This window comes from Pseudorca crassidens, chromosome 1 (assembly GCF_039906515.1).
Source record: "Pseudorca crassidens isolate mPseCra1 chromosome 1, mPseCra1.hap1, whole genome shotgun sequence".
Taxonomy (NCBI): domain Eukaryota; kingdom Metazoa; phylum Chordata; class Mammalia; order Artiodactyla; family Delphinidae; genus Pseudorca; species Pseudorca crassidens.
The window spans coordinates 29171569-29194281 of record NC_090296.1 but is presented as its reverse complement, the minus strand read 5'-3'; the positions used below and the strand labels follow the sequence as shown (position 1 = coordinate 29194281).

The window sequence follows — 22713 nt, the reverse complement described above, 5'->3', positions numbered from 1 at the left end:
TGTCTACCATGATCTTATACCAGAGAAGTTGTTTTGTGGAAGCAGCAGTACAGTGGGTCTGGAGAGTACTGGAGGCTGGGAGCAGTGAGTGTGCTAAGCCCTCCTGGTGTACTTTCCAGCCTTCCCCTGTGTACTGAAGGTTGAGAGGCTGGGGGAAGGTGCGGCATGGGAGAAGGAGTAGCCTCTTAATGTTTAGTTTAACATCCTCTGGGCTTCTCCATCTAGGGCTTGAGTCCATTCTCTTGCTGTCAGAAATGTACCCTGTCTTTTTGGCTCCCCTGTCTTAACCGGGTCTGTGTTTCAGGAGAGAAGCCACATCAGTGTCAAGTCTGTGGGAAGACCTTCTCTCAGAGTGGGAGCAGGAATGTGCACATGAGAAAGCATCACTTGCAGATGGGAGCAGCTGGGAGTCAAGAGCAGGAACAAACTGGTAAGGAGAAGAGGGTATAGTGGAGGGCTATATTTTGGGGGTTCAAAAAGCCAAATAACTGGCCTGTCTGATGTGGAAATTTTCTGATTCTGTTTTGGGTAGAGAGATTGGTCTCATTTGATGGACTAGTGGTTTCCAAATGTAGCTGTACAGTAAAATCGTTTGTAAGCTTTTAAAACATATATTGCGTATTGCTTGTCCACCCCTCCCCCCCAGCAAAACAAAACAACCTGATAAATGAGATTACTTGGTAGTAAAATCCTGGAGTCTATAATTTTGAAAGTTCCTCTAGTGAGTTTGATGGTAACTGGTGCTGATCCATGAACCATCATTTGAGTGTCACTGTGATGAAGATTTCTGTATGACAAGAGTTTAAGCATTTTTTACTTATCAGTCATGACTCCCTTTTTACCCTAGCTTAAATTTGATAATATGTTTTTATTATTATTCCTTTCCATGCCTTTCCTTAATCAATTATTTTATTCTAAATACTCCTTTCTAAGGATGCACCCATCCCATTTTATATGTTTGTTATCCAGATGCTGATCACAAGCAAGGGTATTTATCCATGAGGCTCAAACTCTTCCCTTCTAGGTTTATTTTTGCTTCCCAAAAGTAAGTGAAATAGAGGAGGTGGCATCCAAGGTACAGGTTAACTTTTAGTTCTGAAAAAAAAAGCCAGCTTCTCGTGAAGGAAAATGGGGACCAGGCACAGCCTTGACTGCTGTATGTCTCTCACATCCTATTCTCTGTGCAGCTGAGCCACTAATGGGCAGTAGTTTGCTTGAAGAGGCTTCAGTAACCAGTAAAAACCTGGTGTCTATGAATTCTCAGCCCAGCCTTGGTGGAGAGTCCTTGAACCTACCAAATACCAATTCTATCCTAGGAGTTGATGATGGTAAGACTTTCAACTCTCCTTTATTTGGGGAAAATGGGCTGCAACTAGGGACTAAGGAATGGGGTTTTCTCCAAAATGGAGGTTTTAATTAATTTCATTTCTTGTGAGTAGAAATGGTATGATTGAGTAGCATTTGTGTTGTCTCTGGAGTGGAAAAGTGAATATTTTAAAAAGTTTTTTCATTGAAAAGATAATGTTACAAAAGAATAAAAAGTTTTAAGAAGAAAATTATCCATAATCCTAGCATCCTAGCCCAACTGTTTCTATCTTTCCTATTGCAGTTATGGAAGAACTTAACTTTTAAAATATTTAAACAGAACATAACCAGGTTTTACAGAGGAGAATTAAAGCAATTTCTCCATACCTTCAAAAGCCATATCTTCTGGAGAAAAGAAAGGGCTCTCTAGGAAACAGTTGCTCCTCTCTGGTATAGAAATTTCACCCAAGTTACACAGGCCAGGCCCTCTTCTCTGAAAAACTTAACAGGTGAGGTCAGCATGCATTTATTCAGTGCCTAATGTGTACCTGGCACCATGGGAAAGAAAAGTAGAAGACAGGGACCTTAAAATCTAGTTCAGAAGTCAAAACTTACATATGGGAAACAACATTGAGTGAGTAGAAGATAGTGTATAAGCAAACGTTAAGGTATGTGGTATCCTGGAAGAGCAATATAAGCTAGAAAGCCCCTAGAAGGTACCCTTAATTTATTTGAGAGCTAAGTGGTTTATGTGTAAGCAATTTCCAGAAGATTTTCGTGGTGATTCTGCTGATGAACATTTAATAAGTCTGAGATCCTTTGTTTTCGTTACTCATATCCCAGTCAGTCAGTTTTGGGTATAAAGACCATGTTTGTGTAACTTATATATGGAGCCTACAAGGCCCAGAGTGTGCTTCCACAATAAGCCTCTTCTGTTTCATAAATGATACTAAGGAGGAAAGTCTCAAGGGAGGAAGAGACAGTGAGAAGGAACTTTGGAGCCAGGTTTAAGCTCTTGACTAGCACGTATTGCACTATTTCCATCACTGGTGACTGCTTTAAGCGTTGGCTCTGGTTCCCTGATTCATAAGCAATTTTTAATAGTGCTAAAGCCATATTACTCTAAATTGGCATACTGAAAAATGGTCAGCTGTTATATCAAGATTTCTTGCCTTTTTTTCCCATCCCCCTTTTGTAATACTTTGCAAATTCACTGATAGTGATTATCAGGCAGGAATTAATTTGGAAGAAACACAGGAATGTGGGATTCAGTTTTTCAGGGAACAGTTTTAAGCGTTCTTAATGAGAGACTTGATAATGAAGGTAGGTAGGTAGATCTGTGGATTCACTTTGCATTGAAACATTTTTCTGCTGTTTCAGAGGTGCTTGCTGAAGGATCCCCACGTCCTCTGTCTTCAGTGCCTGATGTGACGCATCATTTGGTGACCATGCAGTCAGGGAGGCAGTCATATGAGGTGTCTGTCTTAACTGCCGTAAATCCACAGGAGGTAAAACTGTCTCTTGCCCTTACTTTGTTTCTGTGGAGGTTAATGTGGAGAATGATTGGGAATCTATTTCCGAGGATCTGAAAAAATTCTCCAATTCCCCTTTCCTGGAGACTTAGATTAGAATATCTTACCTTAAGCTAAGCATGAGTCCAGGTTTGAAAGGAACCTGAGTATTAGGGTCTGCTGAATTGGGAGATTGGTCATTCACAGCTGGGACTCTGAGCTCTAGTTTCCTTGATACACATGCCCTAATTAATGAGATCCGCGCCTCCTGTTCTTGCCTCACTTGCGATGAAGATGCTGCTTTTATTTTATAAAGAAAATAACATCCTGGGACAAAGTAGTCCTTGAGCAAAAAAGATAGTGACAAAATCATTAGAAATAATTATCATTCATTTTGCTAGGGCCAGTTGTCTCGGAGATACCAGGCTGAACCAACTGGGCATATGGGAATGTGTCCACTTGCTTGTTGAGTGAGAACCATCATCTAAATCAAAGGGGGCTTTTAGATTGATTCTAAGCACCCCTTACTCTGTTTTTTTTGGCTCTGACCCGGAAAACAGAATGAAAACCAGTTGGGCTTCTAGAATCTTAGGATATTTTATTGGCCTTATGTCGTGGAGGTAGATTACTTCCTCATGAGCTTGTTTCATATGCATAAGCTTTTGCCAAAGCCTGTATATTCTGGCTTTGGTGTTATAGTATCTTTCACTTTTCCTTTCATTATAGCCTGTAGACCACAGTCCGCTGTTACCGCATTCAAATGACTGCCTCCTATATTGAATGGTCTCAATTTTTCTGTAATATTTCTGAGGATATCCAGGATCAGAAGGCTCTGGGCATGCATGCTAATGTTTCTTCCAGGACCTTTCCTTGTATTCATCATTGCGACCCATTGTCTCAGTCTTGCTTATGTTATATTGAAAGTTTTTGCTATTTGGTATTTGGTTCTTTCCTAAGTCACCTTCTCCTGGTAACTGCTTTGGAACATGTCTCACCTGTGGAGTCTTCCTTTATTTGTTCCCCTCTTCGTTTATCTATTTAAAATGTTTTATTATGGAAGTTTTCAAAGAGTATAAATACTGAGAACGAGAATAGTATAGTGAATCCATGTACTTGTCACCCATCTTCAACAATTAACTCTCTACTGTTCTTATCACTTCCTTCCTACTGTTTGCTGTTGGTGTTTTATTTGTACTGCGGTATTTGTACTGCAGTATTTATTTGTACTGCAGTATTAAATCAAATCATAGACATTTCATCTGTAAATATTTCTGTTATTTTTTCATATCTTTATTATACCCAATAAAATTAACAATAATTTATTGATATCCTCTGATTCTTAGCCTTCTGAATTTTTTCTCAGAAAGAATCTTTTTATGGTTGGTTGGTTTGAATTAGAATTCAAACAAAGCCTATACATTGCATTTGGTTAATAATTCTCTTTCTCTCTAATAGTCCTCCCCCTCTTTTTTTCAGTATGGCTATCTATTTAAGGAATTGGGTTGTTTGTCTTATAGCATTTCCCACATTCTGATTTTGGTTGATTGACTCCTTTTGTTGTTTGATATATTTCTCTATCCACAGACTTCCTGAAAACTGGTAATTACGTTTAGAGGCTTGATTAGATTACCGTTTGTTTTTCCTCTTGGCAAGAATATTTTATAGGTGGTACTCTTGCTTCCTACTACATCTCATCAGGAGACACGTGATATTTGGTTGTTCTCCTCTTACTGATCTCAAGATTGACCAGTGGGTTATGTAAAAGTTTTGGCAACCATTACTGATCATGGCCTAGATCTGTTTTTTCATTAGGGCTTGCAAAACAGTGATACCTTATTCTCTTTTTTTCTTCTGCTTTTATTAACTGTGATTCTTCTATAAAAGAAATACTTGCATTAACTATTGGGTTGCTCTGAAATAGTTCAGGAAAGTCATCCCCTTCTTTTTGTACCTAGTACAAATTATTATCCTGACATACCAATCCACAACACTCAACGTTTTCTTTCTTTTTTTTTTTTTGCGGTACTTGGGCCTCTCACTGTTGTGGCCTCTCCCATTGCTGAGCACAGGCTCCGGACACGCAGGCTCAGCGGCTATGGCTCACGGGCCCAGCCGCTCCGCGGCACGTGGGATCTTCCCGGACCGGGGCACGAACCCGTGTCCCCTGTATCGGCAGGCGGACTCTCAACCACTGTGCCACCAGGGAAGCCCCCAACGTTTTCTTTTTTTATATTTGAAACTTTGGAGTTTTTCTCTCCCATACTGCTAAATACCTTTTTTAATTGAAGCACTCCAGATTACCCCAAATAAATGCCAGATGAATAAAGATAATTCATTCAACAGATATTATGTACCTGATGTGTGCAAGGCACTCTGCTGGGTACTAGTTATACAGTAGTAAACAAAATATAATCTCTATCTCAAAGAGCTTAGAGTCAGAGTTAGGACCTCTGCCTTTCATAACTCCATAGCTATGTAAATGATGCCCCTGGAGTTGTGCTGTACAGTTTAGAATGGGAAGGGCAACAGGTCAGTGAACTGGCAATTTTTATACCGGGTAGCAGTGTTAGTCTTGGGGGAAGTCAGGGAATAAGTTTTAGAGTTTAAGTTGAGACCTGAGGGATGAATAGCAATCATCTTGATGGAGAAGTGGGAGAGATTTGAAGAAATTGAACAGGCGTAAAGGTAGCAATGTGTACAAAGGAGAGGGAGCACGCCTGACTATGCAACCACAAAGGGTTGAGTGTGATGGACATGGAATGGAGAGATTGGTGTGGGATGGAAAAATGAGAGAAGGAAAGACAAGCTGGTTCTTCTCTTTAAGGGCCTTATAGGACATGATTTTATCCTGGGGGCACTGGGTAGCCACTGCATGGTTTTAAATGGGGTATGACATGGTCAGATTTGTGTATGCAGAAAGTCCAGTAATAGCACATTTGTTCTCTTGAACCTGTAGCTGGCTTCCGAGTGTCCTTGTCTGGGAGATGCTCACTCACAGCCTCAGGCAGACACAATAACACGGACTGCCTAAAAAAAAAAACAAAGGAAAACTTGGCCTTCACTCCAGGAGAACACAAAGGGCCTTTAAGTCCTGTGTACCCAGTTTCAGAATGGAAGCCTCAGATGCTTAATAGAAAAATATTAACACCGCAAGAGGAAAGTGCTGCCCTTAGATGTAGTTGAAAATCCTTCACTATCACTTCTTCCTCATGGATCCTTATGTATTTACAAATATAACTTCTGTCTGAGCCTCACTTCTTTTGTCTTTCCTTTACTATACCATTATTACCTTCCTCCCATCAAGGCATTTTCATTGCTCATCCCCTCCTTTTCCTTCTGAAGGTGGGCTTATCACATCCTTCAATACCTTCATTTTTTTTCAAGCTATAAGCCCCTAAAGGCTCCAGGCTTCATCCTCTTCCTCATCCGGGGTCCAGGTACTGACTGTTCCTCCAGTGAGTGAGGAATATTGACTCCTTAGGGATTATCTCAGATGCCAGAGAAGGAGAAGGCAATAGCAACCCTTAAAACAACACACACGCCCATTCCAAATTGTTTTTTAAAGATCACCATGCATTGTAGATCAGACCTGTAAGAATCTGCTGATGCACTTCTAATTGGACTCCTGTAAATATGCTCTAAAAATAAAAATAACTTATCAAGAACAAGTGTCAGAAATTATCATGGAAAGTATATGAAAAACTACAAGTTAACTCTCACTCAGATGGTTCAAATTGGGCAATTCTGATTTTTCCTCAGTGTGGCCAGGTCTTCTGAGAATCAGACAGAGGACTCATTGTGCAGACCCAGCTGAGACCCCAGGGCTTTTGACCTTCTGTGGACTAAAGGTCATCCCAAATGGGGCTCCATAGCCACACTGACTTCACATTCTTGAATTCAAGAACCAGTATAAGTGATTGCCAGTTAGCTTTGACTATATCTTAGAATATTTCCCAAATAAAACAAGGAGGAAAACAGAAATTACAAATTCTTTAACATTTCTCATAAAGTGCCATTGCTAAGTTACAGTGTAAACATCTGGATCTTGGTCTAGATTAAAAATACACCATTCCTAATCTCTACCACACAGTATCAAATGAAATCTGTGCTTTCTTTCTCTAAGTTTAAAATTTTTCTTTAAATTCCATACCATTGAATTCTACTATGTAAATTACCTTCATCTAAATTAAGATCACCAAATAAATATATCTCCAGCTCTAGAATTTATCTGATTAGATTTTAACAATGTTTATTCTGTTTTCACTGTATTATTCCCATCTCATTTTCTTTTCATAATAAAATGGAACCCAATTTCATCAATTATTATACAAAAACACCTTTCAACAGGAACCCTGAATGTAGAGTAGAATGTCCACGGTAGCTGCCACCCTGTTGGAGACTCTCAGGCTTGTCTTCCCTCATCACAGGAAAGGTATTTTAAGCCCAGGAAATCCCTGGATTTTTCATGAGTGAGTTGTAGCTCTCACGTAGAACTCCATTCCTTTTACTTCTTCTTGAGCCTTCAGCCTGTACTTTGGCTAACTGACTGATGTAAGATTTTTGGTTCCACCAGTTCTGATTTCCCTGTGGTTACAGATTCCTCCATCACTGACTAGTGAGTATGTGATTACACAAATAATAGTTTGGCTTATAGGATATTATAATTATTATCAGGATATTTTACTGCTATAGTAGGAATGGTCAAAGTGCTGTCCCAAGGCCAGTATATAAATGAGATCTATCAGTCTGTGCATATCTTCTGATTTGGAACTAGCTGTCCCTGACTCACCCCTGCAATGCATTCCCCACCCCCAATTGTAAACCTTTCACTTAGTATGAATTATTTTTCCTGTTATTCACTGGTAACTATTCCAGATTTGTTTTTAATCTCTTACAGTTACTAAACCAAGGAGATTTAACTGAAGGACGGACATGAGCATGGGTGCTGACTCCTGGAAGATCAGCTCTACCTGATCCCAGAGTGCATGTAGTGGGAACAGGATGCTTATGGCTCACAGTCTGCCAGAACCAAAATGAATCTGTGAAGGACAGGACCCCACTTTTGCCTCTGTTCATCTTTCCTGGCCTAGAAGATGACTGTAGGAGAGCTTCTCTTCAACTACCATCTGATTCAGACAAGAAAGAAAGCAGTGAATGTGGGCTGGGTAACTGTACCTACCTCTCTTCCCACTGCACAATTTTGGGATAGACTTCTCCCAAAAGTGAATTTGATTATTTGTTGGCTGAAGTTTCTCAGTAAGACTGTTGAGGGGAGGTTTTCCTTTGAAGAGTTTTCATCCCATACTGAGCTGTCTTTTCACATGGGTGAACTAAATCCTGCCACCAACCATAAAACTTCACCAAGAAGTTAAGCTTTCAAGATGCCTTGTTGCTTTCGAGAAGGGAGTGATGTCAGTTCTGTTGTGACATTCTCCCTTTAGCAACCTGAGTAAGAGACTCTCTGCCACTGGTCTTCAAAAAAATAAATTACTTGAATCCCTGCTTGTCCCAGGCTGAGGTACTATCTTGTCCTATACACCTCTACTTGGCCACTTTGCTTTCTTTGTTTATGGAACATACAGTAGCATGTTAAGAGGTTGTTTGTTTTTTGCTTTTTGTTTTTTTAAGTTAAAAATCACCTGATTCAGAGCTTCAATTGTTTTTCCTTTAAATAAACAAAACAGCCAGTCAGTTCTTTGGCTTCTTGTTTTAAACAAAATTTGTTTCCTTTTGAGAGAAGATTAAGAAAATAATTCAGTCTTTCCCTTTAAGATAGGGCACTGATTTACCCTCAGGAGTCCATGCAGGTAAAACCGAGCTCAGAAGTCTTCGGGAAGATGACATGAGCATCTTCATCTCCAACTAGCAAACCCACGTGGTAGTTATCAGAGTATCATTCTTGTCATCACCAAAAGGACCATGTTTGAGTCTGGAAAAATGGCAATAATAGCAGATATTTTTGAATATTTCCAGAAAGATACTTTTAAAAACATGAGAAAGGTTCTTCTGTCAGAGTAGGCACTCTTGCTACCATCATCCTGTCTTCAGAGTTACTGAGAGAGAATATTTCATTATTATTGGTGAGAAGAAAAGTATCCAGAGATCACCTACTAGAAAATCATGGCTGTCAGAAGTTTCAAATTTATTAAAATGAACCTCATGCTAACATAGTACACACATGCACACAGTGACACATTCTAAGCAGATAACAGCAAAGAATTAACTGCTGTTTTAAATAAAGTAATTATAGTTCTTAATTTGTTAATGACATGCATAATTATCCTGTGCTAGATAGACTGAGTTCATATCAATTACTTGTATTCTTAAAATGCCAGTTTTGGCTTCCAGTAGCCTTACTTTTATACTAGAACAGTGGTTTTCAACCAAGGACATTTTGCCACCCAGGGGACTTTTCGTAGTATCTGGAGACATTTTTGGTTGTCATAACTGAGGAGAGGGGTGCTATTGGCATCTAGTAAATAGAGGTCAGGGGTACTGCTAACCATCCTACAATGTATAGCTCCCTCACCCAGCATAGACTCATCTGGCCCAAAATATCAGTAGTGCTGAGGCTAAGAAACCCCGTATTTGGGGTTGCAAATTTGTCATCCCCCATGGGCTAATCTGATATACAAACATGTTTTGTTTTTCCCACATATTATTTCCAAATAATTTTTTTTTTTTGGCTGGGCTGCGCAGCTTGTGGGATCTTAGTTCCCCGATCAGGGATTGAACCCCACGCCCTTGGCAGTGAAAGCGTGGAGTCCTAACCACTGGACGGCCAGGGAATTCCCAGTAAGTTTTAAATTAGTTGCCGACATGCACATTTCTGGTTTCTGTTGAAAATGGTGGTTTATCTGGCAATTCTGGGCCTGTATTCCATCAGGGTTGATATTCTCTAGTCTCTACTATCTCCTACTAATCTGACAGCCAGCCCATTTGACCCATGTGTTTCCTGACTAGCCTCTGTAGGCATTTGGGCTTATGCCCTTTTTTCTGTACCTGTATGCTTAAGTGTGAGGCACAAAGCAAGAACCCTTAATTAGCTCTGATCCCTCTACCCTGAACTTCTCCACTTTGATTTACTTGGCCCATTCTCTGTTATTTACTTTTCTTTCCCCCATTCTCCAAAAGTAACCATGACTCAAAACCCAAGTTTTGCCTGCCTTGACTCAACCCCAAGGTAGCTGCTTGATATTATTCGAAAGCAGTAGTTTTAAGTATACTGATTAACCAAATGATTTGAGATTATCTGGTAATTCATAAGACGGCTCCTCTAGTTCTTTCTTGGGGCTTGTAGGCTGTTCTAGAGATTCTTCTAAATCCTGCCGTGGATTCCTGATGCCGAGTTTTGTAGTTTCATGAGTGCTGCAGAATAAATTAAAGAATTATAAAATTTTAAATTTTAAATCAAAGGAAGCATCATGTAAGGCTTAAGCATGGTTTCAACATTATCATTATTTTGTATGGGGTATAAAGGCAAATTTCTAGGGGGAAAACTGAGATAGGAATTAGGGGAAGGGCTACTAGGACTTGAAACAAAATTTAGAGTAATAGAAATACTGTGCTTTTCTCCCTTTGACTTATATGATATCAATGGAGGAGGTGGTGCTAGTGAGTTGCTTTTAAAAAATGCTAGATTTGGGACTTCCCTGGTGGTGCAGTGGTGCAGAATCTGCCTGCCAATGCAGGGGACACAGGTTCGAGCCCTGGTCTGGGAAGATCCCACATGCCACAGAGCAACTAAGCCTGTGCTCTACAGTCCACAGCCACAGCTACTAAAGCCCACGTGCCTAGAGCCTGTGCTCCACAACAAGAGAAGCCACTGCAGTCAGAAGCCTGTGCACAGCAATGAAGAGCAGACCCCGCTTAGCGCAACTAGAGAAAGCCCGCGTGCAGCAACGAAGAAGACCTGACTCAGCCATAAATAAATAAATAAATTTATTATTTTAAAAAAGCTAGATTTGAACAAGCCATGGTGACCAAGCTGAGGGGAAAAGAAAGGCTTTGATTGTACAGGATATTTACAGCTTTTATTGTGGCCCTATAATGGTTTTTACTTTCACTTATCCAATAAGTAAAATAAATGAAGAGTGTAGTTTATCATTTTATAGGAAGTAAAAATATACATGATTTTTCTTCAGAATTGAAGTAGAAGTACTTTCGACTGATGGCATTGGACTGGGATTGGAAAAATGATCTGTTTCAAATTGAAGGAATCTAGACCTAATACACAATAGCTATATTTTATTCACAACTGCACTACTCACCAAATTTAAATGTGTTACTTGGAGATCTCTAGATTAGTATTCTATAAATACAGGATTGTGATCTCAAAATATGAGTGACTGTTCTAAAGCTTCCTCCGAGTGGCATTACTAGAGATGCGACTTGAGAGCTGCAGGATGACAGCAGTATCTCCGATTACCTGGGACAATCACGGACTTCTGATTGCTCCTTCCACTGTAAAGCCCGGTTGCCCTGACCCTTGTTCCTCACAAAGTCTTCATCCAGCCCAGCATGCTTCAGGGTGTCTCGATACCGTTGTTCTGCTTCCTTCCTGGCAAGGTCCTGTGGAATGGAAGTTAATTTGCTGTAGCTGAATTACCAGATAATTCTGAATTGTTTGCTTAATCTGTATGCTTATAATACTGCTTTTCCACCCCCCCCCCAGTAGTGCTGGACACAGATTTGTATGAAAATTACTTAGAGCCTTATTTTCAAGCTTTAAAGTACATAGGAACCTACCTGAAGATCGGGTTAAAATGTAGATTCTTATTAGGTAGTTCTCAGATGGGGCCTGCAATTCTGTATTTCTAATATTCAGGAGATGCCAACTGTTGTTTTGGGAACCACACCTTTGTGAGGCAAGGATTTAGATTTTTGGAAGACCAAGTGAGACCCAGATGAAAAAGATGGACTAAAAACATTTTTAACATTTAAAAGCAACCAAACCATCATCAGGAACACTGAAATATAACAAATTGAAAATAAGCTGCACTTGTAACATTCTTAACAGGTTGGATGGTATGCATGTAGACCAGAAAAAAGGTTATTGTTTGTTTGTTTAAGTGTTCAAGAGCAAAGTCATATAGAGTACTTTGCATTTTTCCTAGAGTGGTGAAAGATCTTTTGAGATCTGAGAGTGAGCTTGCTAGGAAAAAGCTAACATGAAGAGCAAACGTCATTATGAGAAATTTTTACTTAGCAATGCAAGTTTCTAAGTAAATCCAAGACAGTCCAGTGTGTGTGTAATATGTAGGGGATTGGGAAGGACTGGACCCAGGAAATGCCTAAATAATGCACTGGCTATAGGACAGATAATGCCCAACATTTGGAACCAGGTCACTAGGGAATGCCAACTTTGTTTGAAACTCAGGAGAGGAGAGAGATCTACAGAGCTTGATGCAGCTCAAAGCTATCTGGGATGGTGGCCTTTACTGTTCATGTAGCCCCAGAGCTTCCTTAGGGAGATCTCAACTGTGTCCAACTTCCCTAGGAGTCTAGAGAACATCTTAAAGTGACTCTTCCAGCCAGAAAGCCACTTAATCTGGAAGAGGCCTTGTGGGGTGCTTGTGAGCATCTCAACCCCTGAAGATCTATAAATGTGCCACAGCTGTAGAGGCTGGGGGTGCCCAGGGCACCAGCACTACAGAAGGAGACATGACAGTAGCAAGTTAAAGATACTCCAACACAGCCAAACTGTCAATTGTATGCCTGGGATCTAACCCCCACTCTGATTCAAGCTGAAGGCTAGACTATAGAGAAAACCCCAGGAAGTGAAATATCCCTTTATAGATGCCTTTGGAATCCAGTCTTGGATGAAATCAGTCCAATGTTCACCAGTGCACTACTTACTTTGGGGAAAGATGGTAGTAATAAAATGAGCCAAATTTAGAATCTGAGCCTAAAGGAAGTGTTTAATACCCAGATATTAAGCTGTTTCGTAATTTCTAAAAGCCCTTTCATCTAAGACAGAAAGAAAGTGAATGACGGTTTAGATTTACCTTGGTAACTTGTTCGAAGAGATAGGGCCTTATTTGTATTCTCTTCTTCATTTCCTCCAATTCTTTCTTATACTCTTTTGCTCTTTTACGGTCATTGTTCCTGGAATTAACAAGATTTTTAGAATGAATTCCAGGTTTTTCCAATCCGGAATACCTTTAATTTCAGTTAAGTGGAATAACTCCCACAGACATGGTAAATTCCTAACTGTGCCTGGCAAAATCCTTGACTATGCTTACAGGAGCCTACTGTAATAACCCCATTTTGCCATTTTCAAGGCAAATGGCTCCCAAGATAGTTATTCCTTAGACACACGGAGGACACCGACCGATTCTCTTTCAGCTTTGCTTTGAACACCTCCTCCAGGCTTTTATGGGGATCCATGGCTTTGGCACGCAAGGTCACAGATTTAGATATCGCCTGACACTTCTTTTTGTGCATCTCCGACCACTGAGTACTTTGATCTGCTTTGTCCTTTTTCTCAAGTGAATTTCTAAAGGGAAGAGGCAAAAAAAGAATACAAATGACCAACCTGGGTATACTTAAAAGCAATCTTAGTAACCTCTCTGGAAAGTCGGTTTTTTCTATGAATGGGTGACTAATTTACCACACTGGCATTTCAGAAAGAATAAGATTCCGGATTAAATGCACTGGCAGATGAAGCCTTCCCAGCACTATGGACAGTGAGTTTCTACCCCAGGAGAAGTTCATTAATTGAACTGAAAAACATGAGTTAAAATATTCTTACACTCAGGTGTCCTGCCATCTGGAAACAAAATAATACTAATTGCTACCATTTGCTGAGCTACCTACACTGAACCACGTGCAGACAGGCACCAATAAGTGCTTTATAGCCATTAGCTTTTGTAAATTCTCATAGCTGCCCTGTGAGGTAAGGACTGTAAGTCTCCCTTTTTATAGGCAACAAGATTGACCCTCAGGGAGGGTAAACCACTTGCTTGAAGCTACCCAGCATGCCAGTGGCTGTCTGACTCCCAAGCCTCTGCCCTTGACAACTGTGCTGTAAATGGTGGGCTGGAAGGTGCCTGGGTCCATGGTCCTTTGGGAATACAAACCTGCATTTCCACAGAGAACTGGAAATGGGCCTCCCTCAATGCACAATTTGGGGTCAACCAGCAGCACTTAGTTTGTACAAATATCATTCTACAAGGTACTATGGAGAGTTCTACCAAAAGAAAAAAACAGTCAAGACTCTTGCAGTAGGGTGTTTATATTCAAATGGACTTATTAGGAAGGAGGGCATGACAGTTTAATCTGCTAATATGTCAAACTCCCTATTGCCAGAACGGAGATATGGACATTCTCTGCAGGTGGGCCACTGTCTGGTTCATGAGACCTATCGTAGTGGGACCTCAGGATTCTGATGCATTTAGCCTCGATTCAGTAACGCTGTGAAATTTGAGGAAGGAGGGAGTATACCTTGGATTCTAAATACATTTCCAAAATCCCTGTTGTGGGTCTTAAAGAGCCAAGTAGATTCCATGTACTCCTCTGTGAGCCCCACAGGAAGGCACTGAGATGCCAGTCCTCTCCCAGAGCTAAGCCACCAGTTACAGCATGACCTCTCCTGCTGACTTCAGCTCAGAGGCCTAGTGGGGGAACTCCTGCTGGGGTGCTGTCTGGATGAGACTACCATGACAGAGTCAGGTCAGTTAAAGAGTTACAAATAAGGAGGCTCCTGCTTCCCAACCGACTTCTAATAGTTCCCCAAGATGACTCTCAGAGAATCTCAAATCTATGCGATGGATGCCTCATCTTCTTTGTGGCAGGGTCACACACACAGGTTCAGGCTTCTCTGAATTCCTGTTCCTAACGCTTCCTTCCTCTTTCACCAGTGGGTCTTTATGCATGTTATTCTGTTTGGAAACTTGTTTCTTTCCAGCCTTTGTCTGGCTGACTTCTCATTCTTCAGGTTTCACCTCAGGCATCTATTACAAAAGACCCAGGCTGCCCAGTGCCCGCCCCCGCCCCTCCCCGCCACAGTCCCCTGCATTTCCCCATCATTGTGCTACTCACAAGATGTGATAGTTGCTTCTTTGCCTTTCTGTATTTCAGACTAGATATTAAACTATAGGTTCTATAAGGTATCTCCAGCCTTAATGCTGTGCCTGGCACAAAGTGAGTCCCCCATGAATATTGGCTGAGTGATGGTTAAGTGTTCTCCAGCACGAAGTGTGGAGAGTCACATGAATTCCTGTCCTGATCAAGACTCCCCTTCCACCCCTTTCGGTCTCTCTGATAAACAGGAGAGAAGGCCAGCAGCGGAGTGCTTTCCAGCATTGGGGCTAAGATCTGAGCACTGTGGGTCTCATGCAGCCTGACCACTCACCTGACTGCAGATTCCCTCTTCCTGGTGGCGTCTGTGATGTGCACGGGGAGGGTGTTGGCAGAGAGGGAAGCAAGCCCACTCAGAGAACGACTCCTTGGCAGGGGTGTGCCGGGTGGCTGTGGAGATTCCTAGAAGAAATGAAGGCTAATATTGGTAGGACAGCACGTGCAATTAGTTTCTATCTTAACTGGGATTCAATTTTAGCGAAGGACTAGTCAGAGAGAATCTTCAGGTCTTTCTTGGGGTTAAGGCAAGGGTAATGAGATCTTGAGTTTAGTTAAACAGGGCAAGACTTGGATATCAATCCCAAAGTTTTTAATTAAATGAGAAGAATTCTTTGGAATTGGTATTGGGACATGGCAATTGACCCCAACTCCCTGCCTTCCAGACTTGCTTGCACTTATTTCTGAAAAATCCCTCTACAGAGAGGGAAGGAAGGGAAGTATTCTTGTGGTCTTAAATTTTTAGGAACTGTGGATCTGCTTACAGCTGAGCCGGTGTTTTAAAAAAATTAAGATAGAAAAGTGTCATGAGAAGTGCCTTCCATTGAGACCTGGCCCCTCCTGTGTTTAGGGCCTCAGCCCTGACCCTCCTGCAGCGGCCTGGGCTCTCACCCTCCTCCCTTCAGAGGCGGCAGCATCACAGGGCCGAGGAGTACGACGCAGACTGGCGGTTCTCAGCAAGAAGGGCTTGTTGCGAGTCACCTCCTTGGTGTCTCTTCTCTTGGCAGCTCTTTTCTGGAAGGCCTTGTAAAGTTCTTCATAGTCAGGGACGGCAGGATTCACCCGAGGCTGGAATCCAAAGTCAGTGTGCAGAAACCCAAGCTTCTCCTCCCGGGTCCGGGTGGCTATTCGAGGCTGTGAGTCAGCCCGGCCACTGGAGGAGGCAATGGGGGAGGAGGCCATCTGGAGCATGTCCAGGGCTCTCATCTGGATGCGAATTTTCCTCAAGAGCTCAGCTTCTGTGGAGAAGAAGTCAGGGGAGCAAGGGGTGAGAAGGGACCAAGCCTCAAACCAAAAGGTGTGGCGAGCTTTCCCTCTTAAACACTCGCAGTTAGTGTGCTGGAACTCAGCATTAACTTTTCAGGAATTTTCCGAGCTAGTTGGCATCGTGTGGAAAGCTTGAAATTGGCCAGGATAGGGGTATTTATACCATGAAAATGGCAAACACTGCAAATCAACTTCCTTTTTTTTTCCTGGAGAGTGCCTTAATGAATGTTGACTAGGACACCACTGCTGTGTGCCAATCAGGCTGCAGAAGCAGCTACCATTTACACTTACTGAGCACTTTCTATGGTTCCTTCTTCAGAGATGGAGCAGGAGGGATGGGCCAGTCACCTGCTCCTCTCCCAGGTCTCCCTTCTCAGGCAGAGGCCCCACCGTCCACCCAACTGCCCAAGCCCACTGCCCACATTGTTCTCATGTCCTCCTCGCTCATCAGTCCTGCCGCCGCCTCCTCTTTAACCGCTCTCCGGTCCAGCCTCTTTTCATCCTCCCTGCTACTAGTTTCATAATTTCTCAGTTGAATCACTGAAATAGGCTCCTACAGATCAACATCCCTCTGGACTTGCCTGTCCCCCTACAATTATCCCCACAGCAGAGTGAGCTTTCTGAGCTTCGTATCTGATCGTGAGCCACCCTACTTAAAACCCTTCAGTGGCTCCCCCTGCCCTTGGGATGAAGTCCAAACTCCCTCCCATGGCCTACAAGGCCCCAGGTCTGGCCTGTGCCTGTCTGTCCCACCCCCGGCTCCTCTTCTGTCTCCCCTCTACCTTTCCATGCCTTGGGTGTGCTCAGCTTTCTTACCTCCATGCTATTACCTTTGCCTGGTACACTCTTCTTCCCTCTTCATTGAATTCACCATGGCTCCTCCTTCAGGGTCAGTGCTCACTTTCCCTCAGGACAGTGCTCACTTTCCCTCGGGACGTTCCCTAACTGTTCCCACCGCCCACCACACTCTAAGTCAGGTCCCTCTATTATAGGTGACATTGGAGCCCTAGGCTTCCCCCTTTAACTCCTGCAAGTGACTTGTCACATTTGTAATTATTGGTCTCCCTCCCATGTCCGCAAACTCTACGTCTATTTATTCACGCCTGGGACGTGGCGCATGCTACGGAATGAGCGAATAAAGCCAGAGTCCTTTAACTGACCTATGCGTCTTGAAATGAGTACCTCACAGGATGTGAGGGGCTTTCCTTGGGGCAGCTGGCTAGTGGTGGTGCAGGCCTAGGCTGGTACTCAGACGTCTCATTGGTTCTCTGCTCCGGCACCCGTGCTGCCGCAGAGGCCTTCGTATCCACTCACTGAGCCAGGTGAGGTCAACGGGATGAACCCGGGGCCTCCTACTCCTCTCCCGACTAGGCACCCCCATTGTATGGGCAGATCCAACCCTACCCCGTGGCCTGCACTGAGCAAGGCCTCTAGCGGGTCTGCCCGAACAGCCCATCTCCGAGCCAGGGTGACCCCTGAGCCCGACTAAACCCCCACAGCACTGCTTGGTACCCCCAGGCAGGAGGCAGGCAGGAGGCAAGGATGTCTTTACCCTGGAGTTTGTCCCCGAGGGCTGGCTCCAGAATGGCTGTGGGGATCCTCCTGATGGCCTTCTGCTTGGGGACTTGGGCCTTAGCTGTGGCGACCAGGTCCCTCTGTTGAATGGCTTTCTTTCGCTGCTCGTCCTTCCCCAGGAAGCTGAAGGGCTTCAAGGAAGAGAGGAGCAGTTCCTTCCTCTTCTGGATCCCTGCCCGCCTGCGTGCCTCGTTGCGCTCCATGATCTCCTGGTAGAGGGGCAGGTAGACGTGCGCAGGCACAGGCTGTGCCCGGAACTGCCGGTGGCACTCGGCCTCCTCCTGGCCCTGCTTCTGGGCCTTCTGCCTCTCATGCTCAAAGGAGGCAGGGGAGGCCAGCCACTGGGCCTTCTTCCAGGCCTCGCGCAGCGTCATGCGGAACGGCTGAGGGACGGTGATGGATGAAGCCCAGGAGCTGATGCTTCTGTGCTGGGAGGGAGGCCTGGAGCTGGAGGGTGGCTGAGGCTGAGCCTTGGGAAGATCGGCGGGCAGGTTGCTCAAGGAGCTGCAGCGCCTCATGGAGCCACACCTGTGGGAAGAGAGCAGCTCTGTGCGTGGAGGACAGGGGGGCCAGGAGGCCCGGCTCCTCCAAGATCCTCCTCCTTCCCCCTCCCTTCCAGCAGGTCACAGTTTCTCAGCCTCACATTGCAGCCCCACAGGCCTCTAGGCCTGCGCCTTTCTCAACCAGGCTTCTCTCCTTCCCACAGGCCATCCTAGCAGCCCTAGTAGAAAGTCTCTCCTTAGAATGGACCTGAGAATTGCCACTTTGCACTCTTAATATTTTCATTCGGTAGAGAGAAGAGTGCATTCGTACACAGGAAGCCTTTAGAGTCAGGCCCAGGTTCCAATCTTGCTTCAAACAATGACCAGCTGTGTGACCTTGAGCGAGGTTCTCTTGGAACCTCAATTTCTTCATCTGTAGAATGGCAAAAATAATATCTACTTACAGGGTGATTGGGAGGAGAAAGTAAATATTAAATGAGATAAAGTATATATGCATATAGCAGGGCTTGGCCAAGGGAAATGGACCTTGTTGCCATTCTCAGGGAGGTAGTATATTTGGGAAAGGCATCTCTTTAATTGATCCCAAACCTTCAGGTGACTCAAGGTTACCCAAAGTGATTCAGGACTGCTGGGTAGGAACCAGAACACGTTTGGCTGATTCTGGGCTGAAGCCTGGGTAGGTGGCACTTGCAGGAGTGGTCTCTGTTTTACTGAGGAGGAAGGTGAGGCCCAGAGTCATGATGTGACTTGGCCAGAGTTGTGCAGTGAGGCAGCTGTTGAACTGCACTGCCTTACCTCGGAGAGCGGGGGGACTGCACCTGTGGCTTCCCCCTGCCTTTGTCTTGGAAGAAACTCTCCAGGTCCTCATCATCTTCAGAGACGCTTTCATCACTGTCTGGGTCAGACAGATAAAGGGATTCCAACAGGCACCACCTGTCTTTCTGCCTTAGTGCCTGCAGGGTCTCGTAAAAACTCGCAGTTGAGTCAGAAGTAGAATCTGTCTCCTCCTCTGGGCTGATGAACTCACTGAGTTTGCCAGCCCTGGGCAAAACCAGCCCATTCCCACACAGCTCCTCTTCTGCCTCTGTGTCTGAGGAGGATTTGGGGGGAAATATCTGAAATGAAATAGAGTAAGACTGTGGGTCAAACTGTGATTTAAAAACTACTAATTTCATTTTAAATAAGTATACATTAGGGACTGAGGCAGGGGACAAAGAAAAATGTGTTCCTTGCTTTAAAGAAATTTCACATATTGGTAAATGAGGTGTGCTTGGTTGAAGGGTGGGAAAGGGAAGCAGAGAGCTGAAGTTGGTTCATGCAGTCCGGTGAGCATTTATGGAGAACCTACCTCCACCATGCACCCCTGCTCTCCAGGAATCCTACCTGTAACTTTGGCCACTCTCTGGGACCTGCCCTACTTGGGTTTTACCTACTTGTTGCCAATCTTCCTTTTCCTGCTTCCCTTGTCTATACCGCTGCTTTCCTCATATTCTAGCTAATTCCTACCCTGTTACTAGGAATAAGTAATTAACAGGAGAGACAGTGTGGTCGAGCTGAAAGAGTCCTAGAAAGTGGGAAATCCAACTGGGCTTAAATACTCCATTCATTCAGAAAATATTTATTGGGTGCCTCATGTGCATTGAGTATTAGGCTGCGAAGAAGACAAACAAGGTCCCTACTCTCATGAGGCTTACATCCTAGTGAAGGGGGAAAGCTAATGTAAGATGGTAATAAATCCAATAAAAGCAATGAAACTGTGAGATTATAGAGTGATGGAGTGGCTATGGGACGCTTTTCTGTTGATAAAAGCCCATCAGATAAAGACCACTAGGAATGTACCTGTAATCAGAACTAGGTTTATTAATTTGCTACAGCATACCATGGGAAAGTATAGGGAACTTGGCATGGGGTGGGGGCTTTTTCTAGGGTTGGCTTGTCCTGAATGATTCTGAGGAGGGTTAGGGGAAGCAAGGATGGATGGATGCCGTCAGAAAGAGGGCACAGTTTAGTAACTGGGTGAATGAGCAATTTTTATTCAAAAGGTGACAAGAGCAAAGTAGGGCTGAGTAGGTAATTGATAAGTAAGCATAATCATTTAGAAGTATGGGGTATTAGTCATTTTGCAGGTACAGTGTGGCCCTGTGAGAAATACTGATTTCTGCTGATCTTGCTGCTGGCCTCATCTGGGTCTGTTACAGTCTTGAGTTTTACTTTCCCAGTCCTGGGATGATTTTTACTTTCTCACTGCGGAGGACTTTTAGACTGACACCTGATTGGTGAGAAAAACTCCAGCCTTGCTAAGATCTGGGGTAAGTGGGTTTGGGGTTTGAAAAAAAGCAAATACAAAGGTCTTGAGGCAGGGACAAAATTTTGGACTTTTGGAGAGGTAGAAAGAGGGCCAGTGTGGTTGGAGGATAGTAGCAAGAGATATCCTGAAAGAAGCAGGCTGGGGCCATGATGGGACCCCACAGGGTGACTGGTTGGTTGCAGCTGGAAACCAGTTGGGAAGGGCCGCTGCAGGCCTCCAAGTGACACTTGGTGATGGTTGAACTGGGTCCAGCTCTAATACTGAAAAGAACACTGGATTCTGAGTCAAAGATATGTATGTGCTCTAGCCCTCGCTCTGCTACTAAAGAGCGTGTGATTTTAGGAGAATTCCTTTTTTAAAAAACGACTTTATTGGGCTTCCCTGGTGGCGCAGTGGTTGAGAGTCTGCCTGCCGATGCAGGGGACACGGGTTCGTGCCCTGGTCCGGGAAGATCCCACATGCGGCGGAGCGGCTGGGCCCGTGAGCCATGGCCGCTGAGCCTGCGCGTCCGGAGCCTGTGCTCCGCAACGGGAGAGGCCCCAACAGTGAGAGGCCCACGTACCGCAAAAAAACAAAAAACAAAAAACCCGACTTTATTGATATAATTCACACCTACTATACAATTCATACAAGTGTACAATTCAGTGGGTTTCAGTATAGTCAGAGTTGTGCAACCATCACCACAATTTTAATAACCCCCCAAAAGACCCCATTCCATTTAGCAGTCACTCCCTATTTTCCCTAACCCTCCTCATTCCCCAACCCCTAAGCGACCACCAATTTACTTTGTCTCTATGAATTTGGGGGCAAATTTCTTAATCTCTCTGCGCCTCATTTTTCTCTTCTACAAAATGGAGACAACAATCGTGCTATTAGTCCTGGGGTGGTTGAGAGGATAACCGGGAACTGGGGGCCATTTCTATGGTTCTATAAAGAGCCTGACGTAAGGCTCAAGGGGTTCAGGTCCCGGAGTCCGCCTCCGCATCCGTAAACACTGCCCGTTTTAATCCCACGCCCCTGTGACACGCCCTTGCCGTCTGTCTCCAAGGCAACTTCAAACAGTTTCCTCTCTTAGGGATTCCTTTCCGGGGCTCAGACACGATAACTCCCCTTCTTTTTCTCCCCTCACCTGACAGCTCCACTGAGCGCCGCCGGAGGCTCCCGCAGACCTCCCCACGGTCATCTTCTCAGCGGGGAAGAGACAGAAGCGGCGGAGACAGCGGGGATGACAGCGGGAGTGGAGGTGCAAGCTAAGCGGGTCAGGTTCCTCCCCTTTCTAGCTTGGGCCTCTGATTGGCTCCGAGGGGGATACACGAACCAGTCCCCTTCCCAGGCAGCCTCTAATCTATCCCGCCCAAGCAGGCAAAGTTCGTTTTCTGATTGGCCTATTCTTTTTGCTCGTTATACTTCCGGTTTTGAGGTGGTGGCTCAAGCGGCCTGTGACTGGAGAGCTCTGCTCCGGAAGTGCTAACCCCAGGCGAGCCCAGCGGGACGCCAGTTACGGTGCAGGTCAGGACTATGGCGGCCCGGCTGGCTAGGATCCGGTGGGGGACTGCCCCTGCCGCTGCCCGGAGGGGCCCGCTGGTCTCCTGCCGGAGGTGGGCCGGCGCCTCGTCAGACACCGTGTACGATGTGGTGGTGTCCGGGGGAGGCCTGGTGGGCGCCGCTATGGCTTGTGCCTTGGGTAAGCGCATCTCCAGGCCGATAGCGGCAGGGAGTGGGGCCGTAGAGGAACGATGAGGACCGTGTGAGCCCTGGCACTGTTTGCCCAAGGTCTAAGCGTTGTAGATCTTGTGGTCCATTCCCTGCCCAGAGGAACCCCAGAACCCCGGGGGCAAACGTTTGTTCCTTCAGGATTCCGAAGGGTCAAAAGTGGGAGGGACTCCTTAGGAGTCCTTCCAAAGTGTGGGGAAACAGACCCGTCCAGGGTTATTTAGTTCTGGACACAGTTGGAAGTAATCAGGCATTGTCTATTGAGCTAGGCTAGGCAGTTTTTTGTTGATGTTGTTTTTTAAGCAGCTTCATTGAGATATAATTTGTATACCATAAAGTTTACCCATTTAAAGCATAGAATTTAATGATTTTTAGCGTAGTCACAGAGTTGTGCAGCCATTGCCACAATAAATTTTAGAACATTTTTATCACCCCCAAAAGGAACCCAAACCCA

At 44.5% G+C, this 22713-nt stretch overlaps 3 protein-coding genes across 15 annotated transcripts in view; 2 read left to right on the top strand and 1 right to left on the bottom strand.

Annotated features, from left to right (window-relative positions):
• ZNF410 (zinc finger protein 410) overlaps positions 1-8507 on the top strand; it is a 37751-nt gene extending 29244 nt beyond the window's left edge. For 2 of the 4 annotated variants that reach the window (XM_067730471.1, XM_067730465.1), the window contains exons 9-12: positions 305-430; positions 1188-1328; positions 2686-2813; positions 7714-8507. In XM_067730471.1, the coding sequence (XP_067586572.1) occupies positions 305-430; positions 1188-1328; positions 2686-2813; positions 7714-7752 (434 nt within the window). In that variant the 3' untranslated portion in view covers positions 7753-8507. Of the gene's footprint in view, positions 1-304; positions 431-1187; positions 1329-1609; positions 1815-2685; positions 2817-7713 lie in introns of those variants that run through there. The other 2 variants (XR_010941916.1, XM_067730475.1) reach the window with 2 other exon arrangements.
• FAM161B (FAM161 centrosomal protein B) lies at positions 5077-21850 on the bottom strand. Of its 4 annotated transcripts, XR_010941908.1 has the most exons (10): positions 21676-21849; positions 19034-19353; positions 17713-18263; positions 15786-16132; positions 15172-15299; positions 13150-13314; positions 12824-12923; positions 11245-11387; positions 8606-8745; positions 5623-5843 (listed from the first exon to the last, which is right to left on the bottom strand). XR_010941908.1 is itself a non-coding variant. In XM_067730431.1 (9 exons), the coding sequence occupies exons 1-9, from the start codon at positions 21727-21729 to the stop codon at positions 5660-5662; spliced, it is 1992 nt and encodes a 663-aa protein (XP_067586532.1). In that variant the 5' UTR covers positions 21730-21850; the 3' UTR covers positions 5077-5659. The 4 variants fall into 4 exon arrangements, 3 of the variants coding, with proteins under 3 accessions (XP_067586532.1, XP_067586548.1, XP_067586538.1); XM_067730431.1 differs by lacking the exon at positions 8606-8745 and having other exon boundaries at positions 5077-5843; positions 21676-21850; XM_067730447.1 differs by having other exon boundaries at positions 5623-8745.
• Positions 21640-22713, top strand: part of COQ6 (coenzyme Q6, monooxygenase) — a 20050-nt gene continuing 18976 nt past the window's right edge. For 3 of the 7 annotated variants that reach the window (XM_067730533.1, XM_067730525.1, XM_067730516.1), the window contains exon 1: positions 21640-21804. Coding sequence is in view for 2 of the 7 variants with exons in the window: in XM_067730501.1 (XP_067586602.1) it covers positions 22065-22230 (166 nt within the window). In the remaining 5 variants the exon portion in view is untranslated. Of the gene's footprint in view, positions 21805-21944; positions 22231-22713 lie in introns of those variants that run through there. The other 4 variants (XM_067730506.1, XM_067730542.1, XM_067730501.1 and 1 more) reach the window with 4 other exon arrangements.